The sequence below is a fragment of the Phacochoerus africanus genome, chromosome 2, assembly GCF_016906955.1.
Source record: "Phacochoerus africanus isolate WHEZ1 chromosome 2, ROS_Pafr_v1, whole genome shotgun sequence".
NCBI classification, from domain to species: Eukaryota; Metazoa; Chordata; class Mammalia; order Artiodactyla; family Suidae; genus Phacochoerus; species Phacochoerus africanus.
The window spans coordinates 254,397,799-254,420,199 of NC_062545.1; the positions used below are offsets into that span (position 1 = coordinate 254,397,799).

Here is a 22,401-nt window from a genome sequence, read left to right on the forward strand (position 1 = left end):
CAACCCTCAAATTATCCTCTATCCTTTTAAAGTCAATTTAGATGTTAATTCCTCCTGAAATAATTGACCTAACACTTGTCTTTGATAATTTCAGGTTAAGCTACTCTCCTATGTGTTTCTATTGATTCTATATCTCTTAATATGTGTTATACATTCATGTATATCATATGCATACATACACACACAGTGTAAATATGCTTATATATTATATATTTATCTTTACCTTGTTTCATTTTCTCAAAAATTTTGTTTTATAGTTCATTTGCTTGTTTATTGCCTATCATTCTCTCTCTTTCTTTTTAAGGCCATGCTCGTGGCACATGGAAGTTCCCAGATTAGGGGCTGAATCGGAGCTGCAGCCGTCGGCCTACACCACAGCTCACAGCAACACTGGATCCCTACATCACTGAGCGGGACCAGGAATCAAACCTGCATCCCCAAGAAGACTAGTCGGGTTCATTACCACTGAGCCACAAGGGGGAACTCCTTGTCTATCATTCTCCAGCAGAATACATACTTCCTGAAACCAAGAATCTTGTCTGCCCTGCTCACTACTATATGCCCAGAGCCTACAACGGTGCCTAGCTCATGGTAAAGACTCAATAAGTATTTACTGAGTGAATGACAGAAACAACCCTTTTTATTTTGTTTTCTTTTTGCCATTTCTTGGGCCGCTGCCTCGGCATATGGAGGTTCCCAGGCTAAGGGTCTAATCGGAGCTGTAGCTGCCAGCCCACGCCAGAGCCACAGCAACGTGGGATCAGAGCCGCGTCTGCGACCTACATCACAGCTCACGGCAACGCCGGATCGTTAACCCACTGAGCAAGGGCAGGGACCGAACCCGCAACCTCATGGTTCCTAGTCGGATTCGTTAACCACTGCACCACAATGGGAGCTCCAGAAACAACCCTTTTTAAAGCAAAGTTCTTGTGCTACACAGTCCATGCAATATTTGGGTATAGTACACTAGAAAATTGTTTATTTGAGATACAAATTTAACTGAGCAACCACTATTTGTTTCTGGCAGCCCTATCCCCAGAACACATTTGAGAATACCTGGAGACATTTTTGATTGTCACGACTCGGGTGGTACAACTGGGATTTGGTCTGTAGTGTCCACGATGCTGCTAAACATCTTCCAATGCATGGGACAGACCTTGCAAGGCAAAGAATTATCCAGTCCAAATGTCATAATGTGGAGTCTGTGAAACCCGGCAGTAAATGGCCATGAACTTTAAGGCAGGATAGCGACCGGAATCTCTAAGCTCAGCTTCCTTTTGAAAAGGCAGAGTGGGGTTAGTGAGGAGTCCTTGGGCACACATCTTGACATCCAGATGGCAAGAGAGCCGGCCGACCAATTTCAGCAGGTGAAGTCAGGATGCCTAAAAGACTGGTGGGAAGGGCACTGTGGACAGTAAAGCGCTCCGCACACACTGGTTAAGTGCACGTCAGACACTGACATCCTTACGGTCTCTCCAACTGAGAACAAATCCTCAGGCCACTGGGACTAGGAGCGCGGTCAAAGACACCGGAAGCTGGCGGGGACCTGAAGCGTCCGGCTCCCCTGGCCACCGTCGTAAAGGAAGTGGTTGCGGCAGCCGCGCCCCGTGCGCCTGCGCGTAAGCTCCGCCTGCTGACGTGGAGCTGGGCCCGTAGGCAGAGCTGGGCGCGCCGCCGAGTGTGGGAGTGCGGCTGGGGCACTGCAGCCACGGCCGAGCCGGGATGGCGGGGCCGCTAGCTCTGCGCCGGGGAGTCCGGGCTGCCGGCCGGCGCTGGTTGGTGCTGCTGCCGCCCATGCTGCTGGCGCTGCTGCTGGCGCGGCCCGCGGGGGCCCTGGTGGAGGGGCTCTACTGCGGCACGCGGGACTGCTACGAGGTCCTGGGCGTCAGCCGCACGGCGGGCAAGGCGGAGATCGCGCGGGCCTACCGCCAGCTGGCCCGGCGCTACCACCCGGACCGCTACCGGCCGGAGCCAGGCGACGAGGGCCCCGGATGGATGCCCCAGAGCCCGGAGGAGGCCTTCTTGCTGGTGGCCACCGCCTACGAGACTCTCAAGGTGAGGTTGCGAGAGCGAGGTTTCCTGTGACTCGGGCGCGGGGCGCGGCCACCTCACCACCGATAGGATGCTGCGTGACAGCCCATTCGGCCCATTAACAAAGATGGGAGCCTTGTTGGTCTTGGGGGGACATCCAGCCCTCTCCTTTTTGTGACAGTCTTTTGTTATGCAAAGCTTTGGACTCTTAGGATTTAGTGAAAGCATTTTAGTAACGTGCAGCTCACACCCGGAAAGCAGGGTGATTGTTGTACCAGGATCTGTGATAGATCACAGGAAAGGTCTCCAGGGACAATGCGATCACGCCAATTGGACATAACAGAAACTGGGTTTTTCGAGATGGTATTAATTGTGACATTTCGCTTGGGTCTAAGGTTACAAAAAATACTAAGAAGAACATCGCATGTTTGGATGCTTGACTCTTGGCTCTGACACCCCTGTATGACTTTGGGTAGTGACTTCGTATGTCAGAGTACCTGTTTCTTCATATGCACAATTAAGGCTATGATACCTGCTTGTGGGCTTGTTGTGAGAATTAAATAATAAATGAGACCCCCCCCCCCTGTATAGGGCCTGCCAGTAGGTGCTTAATGACTTGTGTTTTAAGACTCTGAGAATTCCTAGGGGGAAACAGTTTGAATATCTGTGTAGTCATTTGACAAATGTTTTATTGAGTCTATGGGGATAGGGAGATTTAGCCAGATCCTGTTTTCTCCTACTACTGCGAAGATGAAACCATAAGAAGTCAGAGTATAAATCATATTTGGTGGAAGTGTTACTGCTTCAAGGACTCCATCATGGCAATGCAACAGCAGTTGCAATCATAGGGTATTTTTTTTCCAACCTTTCAATTTCCCTTTTTGAGGTAGAGTTTTCCTTCTTGCTGTATTGTCTCCTTTTAATGACTGCTTTGAGTGGGTATACTATAATTTAACCATGGATTATTTTTCTAGGTTAGATTTCCAGACCTGAAAATACTGAGTCAGGGAGTTAGTTAATGGCTCTTCCTTCTTGCTTTCCAGAACAGTTTGGATAATATGGAGTCATAAAACTTACTAAGTTCTCACCAGCATTGGTGAGATTTTAATTTTTATTGGTGATTAACTGAGCAATGCGTGGGAGGCTGGGAAGGTGCTGAGGCCAGAGAGCTTAGTCGTCTGTTGTTTAGGAAAGACTTCAGGAAAGACTTCAGAAAAATGGGAAAGACTTCAGAAAAATGGGAAAGACTCTCTTTATCAGGGCAGCCCAGCATCCAAGGCTCCAGTCTCTATTTTTCTGCAGTGAGGAAAGATAGTAGTTCAGACAAGCAGCCGGAAGGCCTCCCTCTGGTCCTCTAAAGCCCCGGAGGGAGCACTGGGCACGTGGAGAACTTTCAGAAGAGAGGCAGCAGGAACGCTGACTACTGCTGCCTTCTTGCCGAGGCTGGAGATGGGTAGGTTTGGCATGAAAATGGTGAGCATGACAGACAGGACTTTGAAGATAAATGCTAAGAAATAGAGATAGCACTGCAAATCTTGCCAGGAGGAAACTTGGAATATTCTTGCCATTTTCTTAGACAAATTCAGAGGTCGATCAGTGGATCTGTAATGGTTGCCTCTAAAGATTTCTACAAGCTTAGTGTTGATTTGTCAGCTAATAAAAAGCTCAATAAAAAAATCTTTCCACTCAAGGACAAGGAACTTTGAGGGAGTTGAAAACTTGTATGTCTGGAGAAAGTAACACTTTTACTCTTGACTGGGACAGGTTTGTGGTAGCTGCAAATGCCTCCAAACAGGAAATTAGAATTGGAGTTGCACTGATGGAGGAAGGCATGAGAGAGTGTTTTATAGCTTCCCCGACCCCAGTCATTATGACTGCAAGAGAACGGAAATTATCTGTGAGAGAAAAGGGATGTCTGGTGATAGTTTGGACTCTTGAAAACCAACCTAGTTGAGCTCGATGAAAACTCCCACTTTAAATTCACAGAGATAGATAGGGACCCCACTTCCAAGTGGAACACCTCCAGAAACTTCTTAAAAAGGCTTATATTGCAGAGGCCCTCTCCTGGAATAAGGAAAAGGGCTTTGAGTTGCTGTGTGTGGAAGAAGTGATTAAAAACAAACAGGGTTGTCTGATTTTATTTCTGTCGTAATGGAAAATTGTGAGAAAGTTGCCAGAAGACATCGTTTCTGGGTAAGGCAGAGATCTGATAAATTTGGGTCATCCCCTTGAGGCAGCAGGGATGTAACCATTGTTTTGCTTAGATTATATCTACAGGCTGGAAAGCCCCTGTGAGGGATAAGAGGTCCAAATGGCCTTGTCTAGACAAGGTCAGATAGAATAGTGGGAGAAGCTGATGAGTTCGGTGGCTCTGGAGTAAAGACAAGACACAGAAGCTTATCTGGAAGTCCACATATGCTGCCTCATGGCTGCAGCAACTGCCGGCCTGGGACCACATTCCATTTCTGTTTGCTTTTTTTGTTATATGCTTGCTCTATAGTTCTCCATAAAGAATAGCAGTAAGCCCTGTGAGAGCTGAAGAGGGAGGGGCTTGGGAAGACTGTATTATATCCTTCTTCACAGCCATGTTCAGTTATTGCTGGCATGTGGAGGGAAGAGTTGACTTTGTATTTGCTCTGTGAATCCATCTCTGAAACAGCTTATTCAACAAATTGTTTCTTTTTTGAAATCTGAAATAATTTAGTTGTAAATAAGTTGGCACCAGGAGCTCCCCCCCCACTTTTTTGATAACCTTCTTAATTTCTCTTATTCTTGGTCTGTTCAAGTCTCTTAATATTGTTAACATATATAAGAAGCTATATGATATCCTTATTACAACCTTACAGTGGTATTCCATCAAAACTTCTAACAACCAAGCATCTCTGAGTCACTAAAAGGAGAATTATATTTGTGTATGATATAGTGGATTTATAATTCTGAAGTTGACTTGGTTAATTAAATGCCTCTTTGAGAGTTTTTTTTTTTTTAGATGGTGGTTCAAATGTAAGGATACTAATATGACTAAATGCAGTTGGTCAGACAAGGAAATATCCTACCTGGTCATTGTTTTTATAGCAATAACATTTCTACCCGTGAATAGAGAAATTGAAAAAAACAAGAAGAAGGATGGGTAATAACAGAAGGCAAAGGCCCTGGTCAGGTGCTTTTACCAAGTCATGTCCTTATATAACTTAAATTCCAGATCCCAGCAGGACTTGAAACCATTATGATTTCACATACTGCTTTATATTTGTTTCATAGTATGAGTTAAGACAGTGAAACTGTATTTAGTGTATTTGACTACTGGGGATTCAGGGACACTCATGGACTTTGGAAGTTAAGTAAACAGAATCTCACTTGCTCTGTCAACACTGGATCTTTTTATGTGGATATAGCACTTATCACACTGCACTGTAAATACTGAGTCGCCCTTTCCCCCTCTCCACTAAACCATGATCATTTGTATATGTATATCCATGGCTCCTAGCGCAGTGTCTGGTACATAAATAATGAATGCTTATTACATAAAAACTCCTATCTGGAGATAGATTCAGGTAGGATGGAAATCAAAAGTGGATTTCTGGTGTTTTGAAATTGTTACAGGAAACCCGCTTTGGCACTTTACCCCAAATGAATTGCACTTTCAAAGAGTGCTACAGATGAAGTAGATTGGATGGGTATGAATGAAAACTTCCTGCATGAGAGAAAAACTGTACTTCTATTTAAGGAGAAATTATATTCTGGTGGCTTTTAAGGGAGAACATTAATCATTTTTTAATACAGATAAAAATTGGATGAATTAGATAAAATGAAAGGGATAGTACAGAAATTAGCAGATGAGGGAACACACAGAAAGGATGCACTTAGAAAAACTATGATTGGTAGAAAATGGAAAAATAATAGATGGCATTTCATACGATTACAAGAGAAGAGCATGGAAGAGGTCTTGGAGGTATTCCTGGCGTGCAGGTCATCTGATAACTTGAAGGGGTGTGTAGAGATGTGCTACTCCAGACATGTCTTGGCAGGGAAGTCACAGGGACACTTCCGTTTCTTTTTATTAGTCTGGTTGATGTGGCAGGGCTTTAGCACTCAGGGAAAAAACTGGCAAAAAGAGGATTCGTAACTCCCTGCTATGGTACTGTTTATTGTTCTCCCTTTGTATATTCTCTTAATCAACCCTTTCTCTAACTGGTCCTGACAAAAGTGCTGAGCAAGGAGACCATAACATTGAAAAAGGCACAGTTCCTGCCTTTAAGCTTTTAATATAACAGGGAGACAGATACTTATTGTTTGGGTATTATTTATTTAAGTTATATAATAAAAACATCTAGGTTATATTGCAGCACTGAGAGATCGCAATTATTTCTTCTCAGGGGATTGGAGAAGAATGTACTCTTTGATCTGGATCTAAGAAGGTTGACTGTGAAGGACGTTCCAGTAGAGAAAAAGCTAGATCACCAAAAACATGGAGTGATGAGTATGCAAGGCTTGTTCCAGGAATGAGGTGTAGGATCACTTCTATTATTTTTTTCTCAAAGATTCTTTGTTTTTTGGGCGGGGGTGGGTGGGTGGGGAAATTACCTGTACTTAGTGGTGTTCCTATTTTTCTTTCCCAGCACTGATCCAAATTTTAACCAGTCATTTATGATAACTGGGTATTCATAAAAATAATAAAAATGATGTAAATTTCTATTATAGTTGTGATGCTGATAAACAGCCAAATTAAGTAAACTTAATAGCAGAGTTTTCATTTCACATGTCTGCTCTGATTGGTTACCACTCCATGGGACACTAGTAAATTTGGGGGGCCCTGGCTGGGTTTAGTGGGAAAGATGACATGTTTAATAGTTCTCCCATGGGTCCAGAAGAAGGGTCCCATAGTTCTCACATGGTACCTTGTGTGCAGCATTTGATATTTGAACCCTTAAGTGTTTAGTTTTTACTCATTCCTTAATTTCACCTGTTATTCTCTACTTGTGGCCAAGGTTGATTATCTACCAGATGTGTTTACTTCTAGTGCTGTGACTACCTAACACATGATGTCATCAACAATCCATCAGAGCTCTGAGAAATGCAGCAATCACTGAGTTGATGGAATTCTAGCCAGAAACTGAGCACTTGAGATTTAAGTTTGCTTGTGCAGATGTATCATGGAAAAGCAGAATATCTTTGAGATATTCACAGCACAAAAATCTTTACTGCATTTTTCGTAAACTGTAGGGAATCTAGCATTTCTAGGTTGGAAGCCTGTCAGGTGTATGGTAGGGAGAATGTTTCAGGAGACGGGAACATAGTTTAGGATTGACCTTTTTAACTGTGTTCAGGAATGTGAGCTCTGTGTTGATAGTTACCAGAAGTTTTAAAGTTGTGTTCGTTTCCTAAAGTGAGTTCTAGTAACAATATTGAGTGTGGGCTGGGGAAGACAGGAAGGTTTTGTTTTTGTTTTGTTTTTTTCCCCTTCCTTTTTAGGGCTGCTCCAGAGGCATATAGAGTTTCCCAGGCCAGGGGTCAAATCGTAGCTATAGCTGCCAGCCTACACCACAGCCACAGCCACAGCAACGCAGGATCTGAACCGCGTCTGTGACCTATACCACAGCTCATGGCAATGCCAGATCCTTAACCCACTGAGCAAGGCCAGGGATCGAACCCACAACTTCATGGTTACTATTCGGATTTGTTTCTGCTGGGCCACAATAGGAATTTCAGTAGGAAGGTATTCTTGACTGAATCATTTTCATTTTATTTCCACTTCTGTCTCCTGCAATCTCATCATTCCTCTTTGGTAACTTGAGAATCTCTTAGTTGATTCATTTCTCTTTCTTTATTTTGCTTCTTTTAAAGCTACGATCACATTTTTCTTTTTTCTTCACTGCTGGCTGTCCTTCCTTCTTCATCCCCCTTCATTTAAACATTTAAACTGTCATAGGCTGGCATGTTCATCAGCACACGTGGTGGAGCTGTCCTTCCTAAGCTGAACAGTGATGCTCTAAGCATCACATGGGAGGGGTACTCTTCCTTTTGGAACTATTTGTGGCATTTGATGTTGACCACGTAGTTAGTTCTTGAGGCTGTTCTTCCTTGACTCCCTTGATGTAATTCTCTCCCCGTTCTCCAAGCTTTCTAGCCATTTCTCTCAGTCTGTATCATCTTCTTTTCCTCTGCTTTTCCTTAGAGTCCTGTTCTTTGGGTACTCTTTTATTTACTAAATCCTTCCTGATGAAACTCAACTATATCCTTGAAAACCCTGAAATCTGTGCATTCCCTGGGTTCATAGTTTTCAGTTGTCTCTCATTTGTAGCACAGGTACCCAAAATTAAACATGAAAGCAATCTTGTTACCTTTGTTAAAGCATACATTTTAAAAGAGGATATAATTATGACTCTCATACAAATACAAAAGGAACATATTTTTTTATTTCATTAATCAATGAGAAAACCAGTAAGATATTAAAACTGGTTCAAAAGAGGAAAAAGTGCCACACACTTTACAGTCAAGAGAAGGAGTGCTGAAACACCTGTCACACGGGTCAGTATGACAAGGCTTATCAAATTGCTTTAATTCCACTGGACATAATTTGTCTTTCTGTGAACAAGAATTATTTGCATTACCTTGAGTTTTCCACAAGTTACTTCTTAACAAAGTTAAAACAGACTTTTCAAAGACAAGTTAAGATGCACCCTCCTGTAGGAAGAGATCATCCCTGGAGGCTACAGCCATTGAAAAGATATCCAATCATTTTTTTCCCTCTCCATTTCAAAACCTTTCACAGTTTCCCCTGCATCTTCTCCAGACTTCCTGTCCTCTTACTTTATTCGTAGAATAACAACTAGAGGAGTTCCCGTCGTGGCGCAGTGGTTAACGAATCCGACTAGGAACCATGAGGTTGCGGGTTCGGTCCCTGCCCTTGCTCAGTGGGTTAACGATCCGGCGTTGCCGTGAGCTGTGGTGTAGGTTGCAGACGCGGCTCGGATCCCGCGTTGCTGTGGCTCTGGTGTAGGCCGGTGGCTACAGCTCCGATTCAACCCCTAGCCTGGGAACCTCCATATGCCGCGGGAGCAGCCCAAGAAATAGCAACAACAACAACAACAATAACAACAACAACAACAACAACAAACCAAAAACAACTAGAAATGTCACCACCATGCTCAATCTGACTGATTCTTGTAGGCTTTAATAAGTCCTATTTATTCTACATCTTAGTCTCTCAAAATCTTTCTCCCTCATTCCATTCTTTACAGTATTATCTGCCATCTTCCAAAAAATATGTGTATACTCAACGCTATTATTCTCATACTTCAAAACATTGTATTTTTGAACAGCACAGACAGCAACACCCTAACAAGTTAGCATGGCACACAAGATCTCCCTCGGTTCTTATCCAAACCTATCTTCCTGCTGCTCACGCTTACTACTCCTTTCTTCCTAAACGTCCTGAGTGCTTCAGCTTCACTGAATCCATTATATTCACTGACACTTCTCTATGTTAACACTTGCTGTTCGCCTTGCTGCAACAAATTTTACGTCTTTCTTGCCTTTCAAGACCCAGCACTCACTTCATGTCTTCTGGGAGCCCCATTTTGAGTGATCTTAGGCAGAGTTAGTATTGTGCTTTTCTTTTCTTTCTTTCTTTTTTTTTTTGTCTTTTTGCTATTTCTTGGGCTGCTCCCGCGGCATATGGAGGTTCCCAGGCTAGGGGTGGAATAGGAGCTGTAGCTGCCAGCCTACGCCAGAGCCACGGCAACACGGGATCCGAGCCGCGTCTGCAACCTACACCACAGCTCACGGCAACACTGGATCGTTAACCCACTGAGCAAGGGCAGGGACCGAACCTACAACCTCATGGTTCCTAGTCAGATTCGTTAACCACTGCGCCACGACGGGAACTCTTTTTTTTTTTTTTTTTTTAGTATTGTGCTTTTCTTGCTTGCTAGATTCTTTTTCTAGATGGGAGAGAGTTCTTGAGGCAGGACCTTATTTGTTTCTTTATCTTCCTTTGTGTTTAGCTCATGGCTTAATGCCCTGCATAACTATGACTGAACTGAAAATAACCAAGGTTTTTAAAAGCCCAGGTTTCTGGTAGGTAACACACAGGAACAGATTTGGGTTTTGAGCATGCTGAATTTGAGATATGTATGTTACATTTAGGAAATGTTCCGGAGAAATCTGAAAGCAGGAGGATGCAGGAAAAACAGATCTGAATGTCACTGGTATACAGGATGTAGGTGATAGTACACATCATGGAAATTGTGGCCACATGCAGCCTGAGGTGAGAGGACATGGGAGAAGACAGTTGCACGAGTGACTGGTGGGCAGGGGAGAGGAAGAGAAATGAAAACTCAGAGCAGTTAACTTTCTTCCTCTAGTGGGATGTATTGGGCTGGAAAAAAATTAAGGGGGCAAATTTTTTTTTTTTTTAAATCATTTGTGTGTGTGTATTGCTCTTAAAAATAGGATTTATATATATAATATATATTTAAGAATGAAGAAACTATTACTACATTTTCATATATTACTGATTCTTGGCCTTTACCATCCTAAATGGTTTCTATTTGTGTAACAAAAAATTTTTAATGTGAAAGTGGCTGCAATATCAAATTATTGCACTTTATGTTTATTAGAATCAATTCATTATTTCTTTCAAGGGCAAGGACATAGTATTTTTTTGTCTCTGGGGAGGGGGTGGTGATCATTTTCGTAAGAGAAGGAAGGATCCAGTGCTTTCTTTGCTTGTGGGTTTCCTCTTGTTCACTTTTGATCTAGATATTGGTGGTATGTTCCAGTCCTCCTGCATATGCCCAAGAGGATTGGGAGTGGAGTGGACACCAGCAGAAGCAGCATTTTTTCCTGTAGAGATTAGAAACAAGGAGCTTATTGCCCTGCTTGTCAAGGCTCAGGACAGAGAGGAGGAAGAAACAAGTATAAAGGTTTTGGTTTTGGAAAGAAGTTGGAATCTCCTGACCCTGGGACCTTAAGAGCCACAAATTTGCTGAAAGAAAAAGTACTACCTTATTGAAAGGTAAGATATTACACTGTTTTAAGGTTTAAGCTATTTTAGCCACGCTAGCATATCTTCATAAGCTGCAAAGTCAAGCAGTCATTTCTGCCAAGCCGAAGCTTTTGTGACACAACCACCCCTCCCACTTTTCTGGTGAGGCGGAGATCCTTGTGGCTGGAGAAGTGTTTATAGTGAGGGAGAGCCTTTATAAAATGTCACTCCGTTTTTGTTTTTGTTTTAATGGCCACACTTGCGGCACATGGAAGTTCCCAGGCTAGGGGTCAGATCAGAGCTGCAGCTGCAGGCCTCCGTCACAGCAACAGCAACACCAGATCCGAGCTACATCTGCAACCCATGCCACAGCTGTCACAACACCGAATCCTTAATCCACTGAGCGAGGCCAGGGATCAAACCTGCATCCTCATGGACACTATGTCGGGTTCTTAACCCACTGAGCCACAATGGGAACTCCAAAATCTCACTCAGTTTTGAAATGACAATTATGGAATGCCAGGCACTGAGCTAGGCCTTGGATATACAGAGATTAATGAGTCACTTTACCTTTCCTTCTAGAAATCCTCATTCAAGGAAAAGAAAAAATTGGTGATTACAATGTGATAAGTGCTATAATAAATAGGGAATAAGTGTAATAAGAGTGATCTAACTCTGTCTACTATAAAGTTTCCGTTCTAAAGGATTAGTAGGAACTCATACAGTTGGAAGAAAGGGATGGGCATTTGAATTAAAGTGAATTCTCTGTTCAGACATAGATGTAAAAGAGCATGCTGTATTGAAGAACACAGCACAGTCCAGAAATTGCTGTCTGAAGGTTTGCTCTGGGCAAAAGAAGGGAGAGTGATGCAATGTTGCTAACTAGATAAATTTGGCCCAGTTATGGAGGCCTTGTTACATGCCAAGGAAAATTGAACTTATTAGCCACTGAGAAGCTTTAGATATAAAAAACAAAAAAAGGCTACTTTAGTCCCAATTTGAGTAGGAAAAACATAAATACGTGGTATTAAAATAAGAATGTACTGATAGCTCTCTCATTGGGTCCCAGTCTCTGTCTTTGCTCTTCTGCTAATATTCCTAGTATCCTTTATTCTCATTAGGTTGATTCTAAACTTAGTGGGTTACTAAAGTAGGGATTTGACTAGGCTGTTGAGAATTCCTAACTGTTCAATTCATGCCAACCTCGGACACCTTGTAAAGTATCTCATGCATGCCTCAGCCTAAAATCTGTTTTCTTTATTCTGGAGAGAAAGCTGTAAACCTATTAATGAAGGCAGATTCCCACTGAATAAATGCTGTAAAGAGGGGGTGGCCAAGCTTCATTGTCTCTCATCATGACCAAAACAGGGCCCTGAAATGATGGTGGCCCCAAGGGAAAGAAAACCATTCTAAGAGAAGTCAAAGTAGTGTGAAGACTCATTGTAGAGGACCCTGAATAGACCCCATAGGCTCTAGCTGCAGTCAAGAGACCAGACATAAGGTGTGCATTTTGGAACCGTGCGTGCTGGGGCATTAGTTGACCAGCCTGTTAGAGGAGCTCTGGACTTGATGGAGTCACACATCTGGGGATCATTGAGAACATGGTGATCCTGGGGGAAGATCTGGGTGAAATGCCTCAAGAGGGAGACCTGCATTCTATGGACTGTGACCTTCACTAAAGAAACAAAGAAGAGAGAATGGCCACTATTCAAAAATCATGCTGTATACTTCAGCCAGGGAGGACAGACAGACTGGGCAAAGGGCTCTGCAGAGATAGTGAGGTCTGTGGGACCCTCATCTCAGGGGGGCGGTCGGTTTCAAAGTTAACATGTAATATGGTTGGAGCAAAGAGAAGAATCGTATTTGAAGAAATACATTTCAAAAAGCATCGGCCACGGAGTTTCTGTCGTGGCTCAGTGGTTAACGAATCCGACCAGGAACCATAAGGTTGCAGGTTTGATCCCTGGCCTCGCTCGGTGGGTTAAGGATCTGGCGTTGCCATGAGCTGTGATGTAGGTTGCAGACATGGCTTGGATCCCGCATTGCTGTGGCTGTGGTGTAGGCTGGTGGCTACAGTTCTGATTCGACCCCTAGCCTGGGAACCTCCGTATGTCAGGGAGCAGCCCTAGAAAAGGCAGAAAGACAAAAACAAACAAACAAAAAACCAAAAAGCACTGGCCACAATTGGGGGACTGAGTTTAAAAGGCAAATATTTCAGGCCCAGAGCAGAGCATATGTATGCAGTTAGCCCAAAAAGCAAAAAAAAAAAAAAAAAAAGGAGGGAGAATGGAAAAATTCTCAAAGGATGTCTTGAAGTACTCCAAATGAGATACATCAAGGGACACAGAGCTACAACATTTTACCCTCTCTAGGTTGGAAGCTCCAGAAGATGATGCTAGCTTGTAGAAGGAATAATAGACTGGCAGTTGAGGCATGGGGCAGCTGCCACAAGAAAATCTTTTTTTGATGGAAGAGAACATACAAGGGCTGAATTTGAAAATACTGTAGCCTGAGCTCAGCTTTCCTTATATAACAAATGATTCTCATTTTGGCCCTCCATATAGTGCCATGGAATAGACTTTAAATATATTTACATCTGATTATACGAGATACTACATCTAGTTTTGAATTCGTCAGAGGTAAAAAATATCTTAAATGTAATGAATGTAAGAACTGTCACTGAGAATGTGCTCATTCAAATTCAGAATTCTTAACAGAAAATATATGATTTTAAAGGATATAGGGAAGATTCTATCATTAGGAAACTTCTTAAGTCTAAGAAACTATAGGAGTTCCTATTGTGGTTCAGAGGGTTAAGAACCCAACAAGGTGTCCTTGAGGATATGGGTCCAATCCCTGGCCTTGCTCAGTGGGTTAAGGATCCGTCATAGCCGTGAGCTATGGTGTAGGTTGCAGATGTGGCTCGGATCTGGTGTTGCTGTGGTGTAGGCTGACAGCTGCAGCTCTGATTTGACCCCTAGCCTGGGTCCAGATGCCGCAGGTGCAGCCCTAAAAATAAATTAAAAAAATTAAAAAAATCTAAGAAACTCCTTATTGGAAGATGCAGGAGGAGCCCCTGAACAGACTTCAGAGCCTCTGTGGTGGTAAACACTCAGTTTAAATTTTGAAAGGTTTAGCTAATAATCTGCAAAACTCTATGACTGTTGAATACTGAAATTATCCTAGAAAGAAATCCTCTAGGTTAAAAAAAAAGATTTTTTTTTTTTTCTTAATGGTTTCTGTCATACTCATTATAGAGAGTAAGGAACTTGCTGTTGTTTTAGTCTTTAATGTTGTTTGGAAACAAGACAAGCTGAAAAATAGGTTCTCTGTGGGACTGAAAAAAAAAAAAGCAAATCATAACCTAGTTTAATAGCTTTTCAACCTATGTAGCTCAATAAAAGATTGGCATTTTTACCTGGTAGAAATTGAGTACAGTTAGAGACCGTTTTAAAAAATGTTTTGTGAACATCTGAGCAGCATTTCAGAATGCCATAATTTTTTCAGCACGTTTGCATGACTAAGAAACAGCTACATACTACCTTATTTGTGAACTGGGCTGTAATGGTGTGTTATGATGGTAAAGTACGGTATATTTTTAACATGTTTTGTATAGTGTATGTCATTTGATATTCAGAACAACCCTGTAAAATTAGTAGGGCAGCTATTAATATCTCTCTTCTACAACTGAAGAAGGCTGAATCTCAGGCTAAAAATTTTGCCCCATGTGACCAAGGTAGATTTTGACCATAACATGCATCGGTGTTCTCAGTGTTCCCTTGAGATGAGGATAATTCAGTTTTGAGGACACAGACTGGTTTTGTCTACTTTTTTGTCTTAATTGTTGCTTCCAAAAGAAAACTTTCTATACAAGGTTAGGAAATGAGTGTGAATATCTACAACAGTGAGAAAGATTTTCTTTTTCCTGTCACCAGTTACTGAGCGCAGTATTAGCATGTGCTGAAGTTAGAAGAACAAGGTGACATCCTTATAAGCCCCATATCACTAGCTAAAAAGGCATGGCTCATTGCTATTGAAGCGTTTTTATTTTTCCAAGAGGACTGATAATATTCAGTAATTTGAGGAAATTTTTTTATTATGCTTTATACCTTAATAACATTAAAGTTTTGGCAACAAATTTATGTGTGCCTTTGAGGAATGATGGGACACGATTTTATTCTGACAGTTTATTATTTTACTAAGATTGATTACAGAATTATGAAATTCTAGATTTTACTTAACAGATTTTTAGCTCAGGCCATTTTATGACTTGTCCAAGGAAATTGGGTATCTTGTTATTTCACAGGATGAAGAAACGCGAAAAGATTATGATTACATGCTGGATCACCCCGAAGAGTACTACAGCCACTACTACCACTACTACAGCAGGCGCTTAGCCCCTAAAGTGGATGTGAGGGTTGTGATTTTGGTCAGTGTGTGCGCTATCTCAGTGTTTCAGGTGGGTACTGATGGATGTGTGGATCTCCCCGTGGCGCAGGGGTGTCCTCACAACTGAACTAGAGGCACTTTTAAGTAGAATTTTACTTTCAGTGAAGATGACTTTTTTTTTTTTTGTCTTTTTGCTATTTCTTGGGCCGCTCCCGCGGCATATGGAGGTTCCCAGGCTAGGGGTCCAACCTACACCACAGCTCACGGCAACGCCGGATCGTTAACCCACTGAGCAAGGGCAGGGACCGAACCCGCAACCTCCTGGTTCCTAGTCGGGTTCGTTAACCACTGCGCCACGACGGGAACTCCATGACTTTTTTTTAACATTAGAAAAATATTCGTTGATGTAACCAATTGATAGCTTTGGAATCTTGGTCGGCAAAATCTAAGAAATAGGTCATGAATGTCATTCTGTTACTACCAAAAGTAACAAAAAAACCCTGCATCTTTTTCTCATTGCCCCCTCTAGAGTATTTTCCATATAAGAGCCAGAGTGAATGTCAGCTAGGTCAACTCAATTACAGGTGACCCTTCAACAACATGGGTGTGAACTGCGTGGGTTCCCCTACGGGCGGCTTGTTTTCACCACATGCTGTGCCATACTATGGTACTACACGGTCCGAGGTTGATGGAATCCAAGCATGTGGAGGAACTGTGTGTGTGTGTGTGTGTGTGTGTGTGTGTGTGTGTGTGTGTGTGTGTGGAGGGCCGACTTCAAGTTACACTCAGATTTGGCAGAGGGTGGGCGCCCATTTGTTGCTCCAAGATCAACTATGCTTTTGTAGAACTTTTCAATGATTTCCCATTAAATTTGGGGAAAAATCTGAACTCCTTAATATGCCCTAATGAGTCCTGGCACCTGACCACCAAATGCCGGGAGTGCAGTGCTTGCATCATTGTTACAAACAAAAACGTCTCACAAATTTCCACATGACAGCTAAGGGCACTCCTGCTCAGGTTGAAAAAACACTGAAATAGATTAAAAATGCTACGGTAACTTTCTGCGTGTTTTAAAGTATCACAAAAACATAAGTTCATTTTGAAATGAGTTTTTCCTACTGTCCTTCCTAAACTGACCACACCTATCATATCTTTCTGTAGAGAAAAAAAAGTCAAATGATGAGAGTGAAGCAATTTGCTAGTTTGAAAATTATTTCTCCAGTTTAATTCTCAGAATTGAAATTCAATTTATGTGACAAATTCCTATTGAAAACCAAGGCTGTATATTTTTAAATGTATTGGCTTTTGTAGTGTTGCCCTACAGTTCCTCCTCCCCCTTTTTTTTCTATGCCTAATAGATTGCTACTATAATATTTCAGGATATTAATGGTGTTATTGCTATATTCATACAGTAAAATTCATCTGAAATGTGTGGAGGTACTATATAAGGAATAGAACTCCTTCTGATAATAAAGGGTTGAATATATTGAAGTGAATTAATGTTTTCCTGTCCAAATAAATAGAATCCAAACATACTTGAATCTTTCAGTTAAAAATATGATGTGCATTTCTGTGTAGATGGTTTAGGAAAGAGATAAATATAGTTGCCCAAGTCTATACTCTGATTTTTGTGAAAGAAATTCCTCACCAGCTAGTTCTGCCATTTAATTCTTCCTCCAGAAAGTAGATTGCAATCTTAAAAAAAAAAAAAAAAGAAGAAGACTAAGAAGAAGAGATTTCTTAATTCTGATCTAGGGAAGAGCCAAATTGTAAAGATGTGAAGTTGTCAGGTGTGGTGTGATTCCCTCCATCCTCTGATCCTGAGTGTCTCCTGACTGAGTCAGGGCTTTTTGGCTCAGCTCAGGGCTCATCCAACTTAATCCATCCTGGAAATCCCATGTCCACGTGGGCATCATTCAATTATATCTTTTTTTCTTTCTTTCTTTTTTTTTTTGTCTTTTTGCCATTTCTTGGGCCGCTCCCGCGGCATATGGAGGTTCCCAGGCTAGGAGTCCAATCGAAGCTGTAGCCACCCGCCTACGCCAGAGCCACAGCAACGCGGGATCCGAGCAGCGTCTGCAACCTACACCACAGCTCACAGCAACACCAGATCGTCAACCCATTGAGCAAGGGCAGGAATCGAACCCTCAACCTCATGGTTCCTAGTCGGATTCGTTAACCACTGCGCCACGACGGGAACTCCCATTCAATTATATCTTTAACTTACAGAATAAAATTGTTGAGCTCCCTGTTTTGAATCAGAATGGATTTTTGGGGAGGGGATAGTGTTCACCAAGGTGAATTTTGGTAATAAAAGTGACCTTTTTTTCTTTGTTAAATATTCTAGTTTTTCAGCTGGTGGAATACCTATGACAAGGCAATCAGCTACCTGGCCACGGTGCCCAAGTACCGCATCCAAGCCATGGAGATTGCCAAGCAGCAGGGATTGCTCAGGAAAGCCAAAGAGAAGGGCAGAAACAAAAAGTCCAAAGAGGAAATTCGTGACGAGGAGGAAAACATCATAAAGAACATTATAAAAAGTAAAATAGATATAAAGGGGGGCTGTCAGAAACCCCAGATACGTGACCTTCTCCTGTTTCAAATCCTCTTAGCTCCTTTTCACCTGTGCTCATACATAGTCTGGTATTGCCGATGGATCTATAAATTTAACATCAAAGGCAAAGAATATGGGGAAGAAGAAAGACTATATATCATACGTAAATCTATGAAGATGTCACAGTCTCAGTTTGATAGTCTAGAAGACCATCAGAAAGAAACTTTTCTTAAACGGGAGCTTTGGATAAAGGAGAATTATGAGGTGAGTAATTACTCTGCTGTGATTTTACTGTTATCTTCCTTACCAAGTGAAAATCAGGTATATGACAAGGGATCACAGAAGGGTGCTCAAATTTCTGAAATCCAAGAGTTAAATAATGCACAAAGATCTACTTTTATTAAAAAGTATGGCTATATTTAATAGAGGAACAGTGGGTTTTTCCCTGTAATTTGTCTTTTTAAAAGGTGAACTTCAAATACTTTACTAAGGCTAAAAATTTTAAGAATGGTCTAGTTTGTTGTGTTAAACTGCAGTGGGATGATATGTATGTTTGCAGGAGTATCCCAACTTTCTGTTACTTGTACTAACTAAACTTTGGTCTTCTCCAAATTTTCTTCGAGTCATGTTTTTTTAATCTCTGGTTCTTAAAAATCCTGATAATTTTTTTTCTTTTTTTCAACTTTTTAGACATTTCTTTTTATATTTCTTTTTAAATTTGGAAGTAAAAAATTTCTTTCTAAAATTGGATATGGCTGTGAAACTGGTTATGAAAACTTGGCCATTTAGCTTCAACTGACACCTATTAAAGGTTATAGAAATGAAAGGTGTTCTTTGTTCTTAAACTGTGTGGTTTATTTAACCTTCTTTGGGAATTTGAATTAAAAATATTTTGAAAAACCAATAATTATCTTTGAAGATAAAAGTAGTTGTAAGTTCCGTTTAGAGACAAATTTATAAGGTCATTTTGTTCCTTGGTCAGGATCAACAAGTACTGAAAAGTCATCCATTAAATTTACGGATTTATGTTAAAAAAATAAAGTGATGAAGTTGATAAGTCAGCCTGGGCTCAAACCAAGGAAAAAATAAAGTGTTGATTTTTTAATATTGGACATGAGTTGTAGAGAGGAAATGTTTAAACCCTTTAAACTCAGCTTATATGTAATTTCAAGGAGGAAAAGAATGTATTTCCAGGTTATAGAAAGCAGTGAAAAAAATTTGTGGTTCTTGTAGAAGTTCTTTTTTATTTGAGGATGAATGTCAAAGTGCTTCATTGCTTAGTATTTTTAGGTGCATGGTATTCATAAGAGAAACCAATCCATTCATTAGAAACTTTTATACTTATAGGTCTACAAAGAGGAACAAAAAGAAGAACTAAAGAAAAAATTGGCAAATGACCCTAGATGGAAGAGATATAGGAGATGGATGAAGAATGAAGGGCCTGGACGGCTAACATTTGTGGATGACTGAAGATTGCTGGAATGCGACTCTGCCAGACCTTATGTGATATTATTTTGACAACGGAATTATTTTAGAAATGTGTGGACTGCTCCTCAGCAGTAACTAAAATTCCTCAAGTATTTGATTAAACAGAATAATGTAGAAATTCCCTTAACACTTTATACATAAGACATTTATGATCAATTTTTATAATCGATATGTGGATTTTGTTAAAAGATTTGACATGAAGATTTATTCGTTGCCATTTTATAATTTTATATGTTTAGTTAAAATTTGACATGAAAATTTATTCGACGCCATTTAAAATTTTTACGTGTTAAGTGTTTATGCCTCACAAGTGTTTCCTTATTCTTTGTTACAGTGCTACATTTTTCTGCTTTCATGGCCTCTAATATTTTCACAAAACATAAAAAATTATAACAGCACTTAATTACATTATTGAAAGTATCTTTTTTAGACACAAACTTCTTCAGCAAAATGATTCAGCTATCATGTCATCTTTGTGACAGTTGTTATAGGATTTGAAATATGTTCAAAATATTTCTCTAGGAGTATCTTCTGCCAGACTGTCTTTATAATATCTCCCCCAAGTTATAATATTCTTAATAAGATCAGAAACTCTCCAGGAGAGTGAATCTACCTTTATGTCCTTGTAGGATGATATTGATTACAGTCATTATAGGACTATAATTGTGCTCCCCAACATTTCTCCAGAAAGGACCTTGTCAAAAGGTCTTTTGTACAACAGTATCGCTTTCTTAACCCCTTCAATTAAAAAAAAAAATGACAGAGCAGAAAAAGAGGAATGAAAAGTCCATATATTATGAAGTCCTTGAGTGGTGAAAAACCCATTGTGTGTGGTATGTAGATGTATTTCCATGCATTTAAACCAGAGAGGAGAGGTGCATGGATATGTGCTGTTCTGTCAAACAATGAAACATAAATGTTTTGAAATGTGGAAGTGAAAGTAATTCACACAGTCTGAATGAGCATGCTACTGCAGCAAAGTATCGACACACCTTCTGGTGGTACATCCATCGTCCTATTAAACGATATGTCCCAGTCCATTGTGTTAATAAAATGGTTGCAATATATCATAAGTTTGTTGGTATGACACTATAAGATGAACATATTGCTTTTGTATTATATAATTGTAAGAGATGTAATGTAAAAGTAGAGTATAATAGATGTGGAGAGTGTTCCTACTCAAACTAGTCTCTTCAAGACCTCGGCCCAAACATGTGACACCGACACATGCAGGAGAGGAAGAGTTCTGCCCTTGCTAAGGTAGCAAAAGACGTGAGGTGGGTTATTTAGACCGTGAGTGGAGGGCCTCAATTACCTCAATAGAAAATCAGGGAAGGAGTTTGACCAGATTATCCTGAGGGCCCTTTTGCAGCTCTAAAATTCTGAAATGATATATATACTATTTATATTTTTATAAACTTTAGATGAAAGTGTTTTATGTGTCCATTCATCTTTGAGAGGGTGGAGAAATAACAGTGTGAAATTATAGGAAGCTATGTTTCAAACTTCAGGTGCCCAACTCTTAATCATAGATAAATGTCTTTCAAAGGTGCCATGGTTGTCTGTAGAATTGTCAATCCTTGTCTCAGTATGTTATCATACATTTAACACAACAGTATTTATCACCTAAGAACAGAATTATGTACCGTTATGTTATGAGGACCAGAAAGAAATGTAAGCACTTGCCCCTCTGTTAAAATTTCAAATAAATTTATAATTAACTGTGTTTTTTAAAAACCTAGTGATCAGGAAAAATACAAAGGTCTGGATATATTAGCATTCATAAAGGTTGGCTGATAAAAACAGTGTGTGTATCTTTGGATATTATTTTGGATATATGCTAGGTTGCTGTATTTCTTTCTGCCTTTATATAGAAATCGCTGTTTCTGGAATTGTTCCTGGCAGCCTGCTCACTTGGTAAAAGTTTGACTGAACTCTTGGAATCACGGTCATTGCATGGGTAAGATGAATGGAACCTCCTTAACAGAAGGACTCATTCTTCCCTTCCCTCAAGGAAGTGGCTCAAAATTTAAGAGCAAAGGAAAGATGATTAGTTGTGTCACAAGTGTCTGGATATCTTTACTGTATCCATACTTTACCTGTCACCCCCCCAAAAAAAAACCCCCCAAAACCAAAAGCTGCTCCATTTTAGAAACATCTAGAGAAGAATTGGGGTAGGAGATCCTAGAACCCTACTATAGTTGGAAAATGTCTTCTTGTGCTTCATTTTAGGACTATCACTAGTTCCTTTTTGTTTATAGTGCATAGCTACTCATTGCTTTCTATTTATTATCGCTTCATATAATTGAAGTCTGTGCTAAAATTACCCTTAGGGTTACTTTCATGTCAGATATCCTCACAGCAGATTCCAAAACTGACCCTTCTTTCATTGGTCTTATTTGTTTTTTGTGGTTTTTTTTGTCTTTTTGCTATTTCTTGGGCCGCTCCCGCGGCATATGGAGATTCCCAGGCTAGGGGTCGAATCGGAGCTGTAGCCCCTGGCCTACGCCAGAGCCACAGCAACGCGGGATCCGAGCCGCGTCTGCAACCTACACCACAGCTCATGGCAACGCCAGATTGTTAACCCACTGAGCAAGTGCAGGGATCGAACCCGCAACCTCATGGTTCCTAGTCGGATTCATTAACCACTGTGCCAGGACGGGAACTCCATTGGTCTTATTTCTTTACGAATTCCCCAAGTTCTGCAGATCATAGGTTGAAGTTTTATAACACCTCTATCAAGTAGGGGCCATGCCTAGAATTTTAAACACTACAAGAGATGTACAGAAACTCAAAATGCTACATGAAAAAAATAGTTTACGGAATTAGCAACTATTTACTATTGAATTCATGTTTAGAAAATTATAGTTTCTTTTCTTTGAGGTTTTTTTTTTTTTTTAAATTGAATTAAAGGGCAGTAAACTTTTAACTTTACTTGAGTGGAAGCCAG

General features: G+C 40.7%; 1 protein-coding gene across 2 annotated transcripts; it reads left to right on the forward strand.

The window, feature by feature from the left end:
* The first annotated feature begins 1,639 nt into the window (after nt 1–1,639).
* DNAJC25 (DnaJ heat shock protein family (Hsp40) member C25) lies at nt 1,640–21,256 on the forward strand. Of its 2 annotated transcripts, XM_047768146.1 has the most exons (4): nt 1,643–2,055; nt 15,327–15,479; nt 17,757–18,227; nt 19,311–21,256. In XM_047768146.1, the coding sequence occupies exons 1-4, from the start codon at nt 1,723–1,725 to the stop codon at nt 19,431–19,433; spliced, it is 1,080 nt and encodes a 359-aa protein (XP_047624102.1). In that variant the 5' UTR covers nt 1,643–1,722; the 3' UTR covers nt 19,434–21,256. The 2 variants fall into 2 exon arrangements, with proteins under 2 accessions (XP_047624103.1, XP_047624102.1); XM_047768147.1 differs by lacking the exon at nt 15,327–15,479 and having other exon boundaries at nt 1,640–2,055.
* The last annotated feature ends 1,145 nt before the right edge of the window (nt 21,257–22,401 follow it).

Coding starts and splice junctions, on each gene's coding strand:
- DNAJC25 (XM_047768146.1), top strand. CDS start 1,723: ATGGCGGGGCCGCTAGCTCTGCGCCGGGGAGTCCGGGCTGCCGGCCGG. Junction 2,056..15,326: donor CCGCCTACGAGACTCTCAAG/GTGAGGTTGCGA, acceptor GTTATTTCACAG/GATGAAGAAACGCGAAAAGA. Junction 18,228..19,310: donor GGATAAAGGAGAATTATGAG/GTGAGTAATTAC, acceptor TTATACTTATAG/GTCTACAAAGAGGAACAAAA.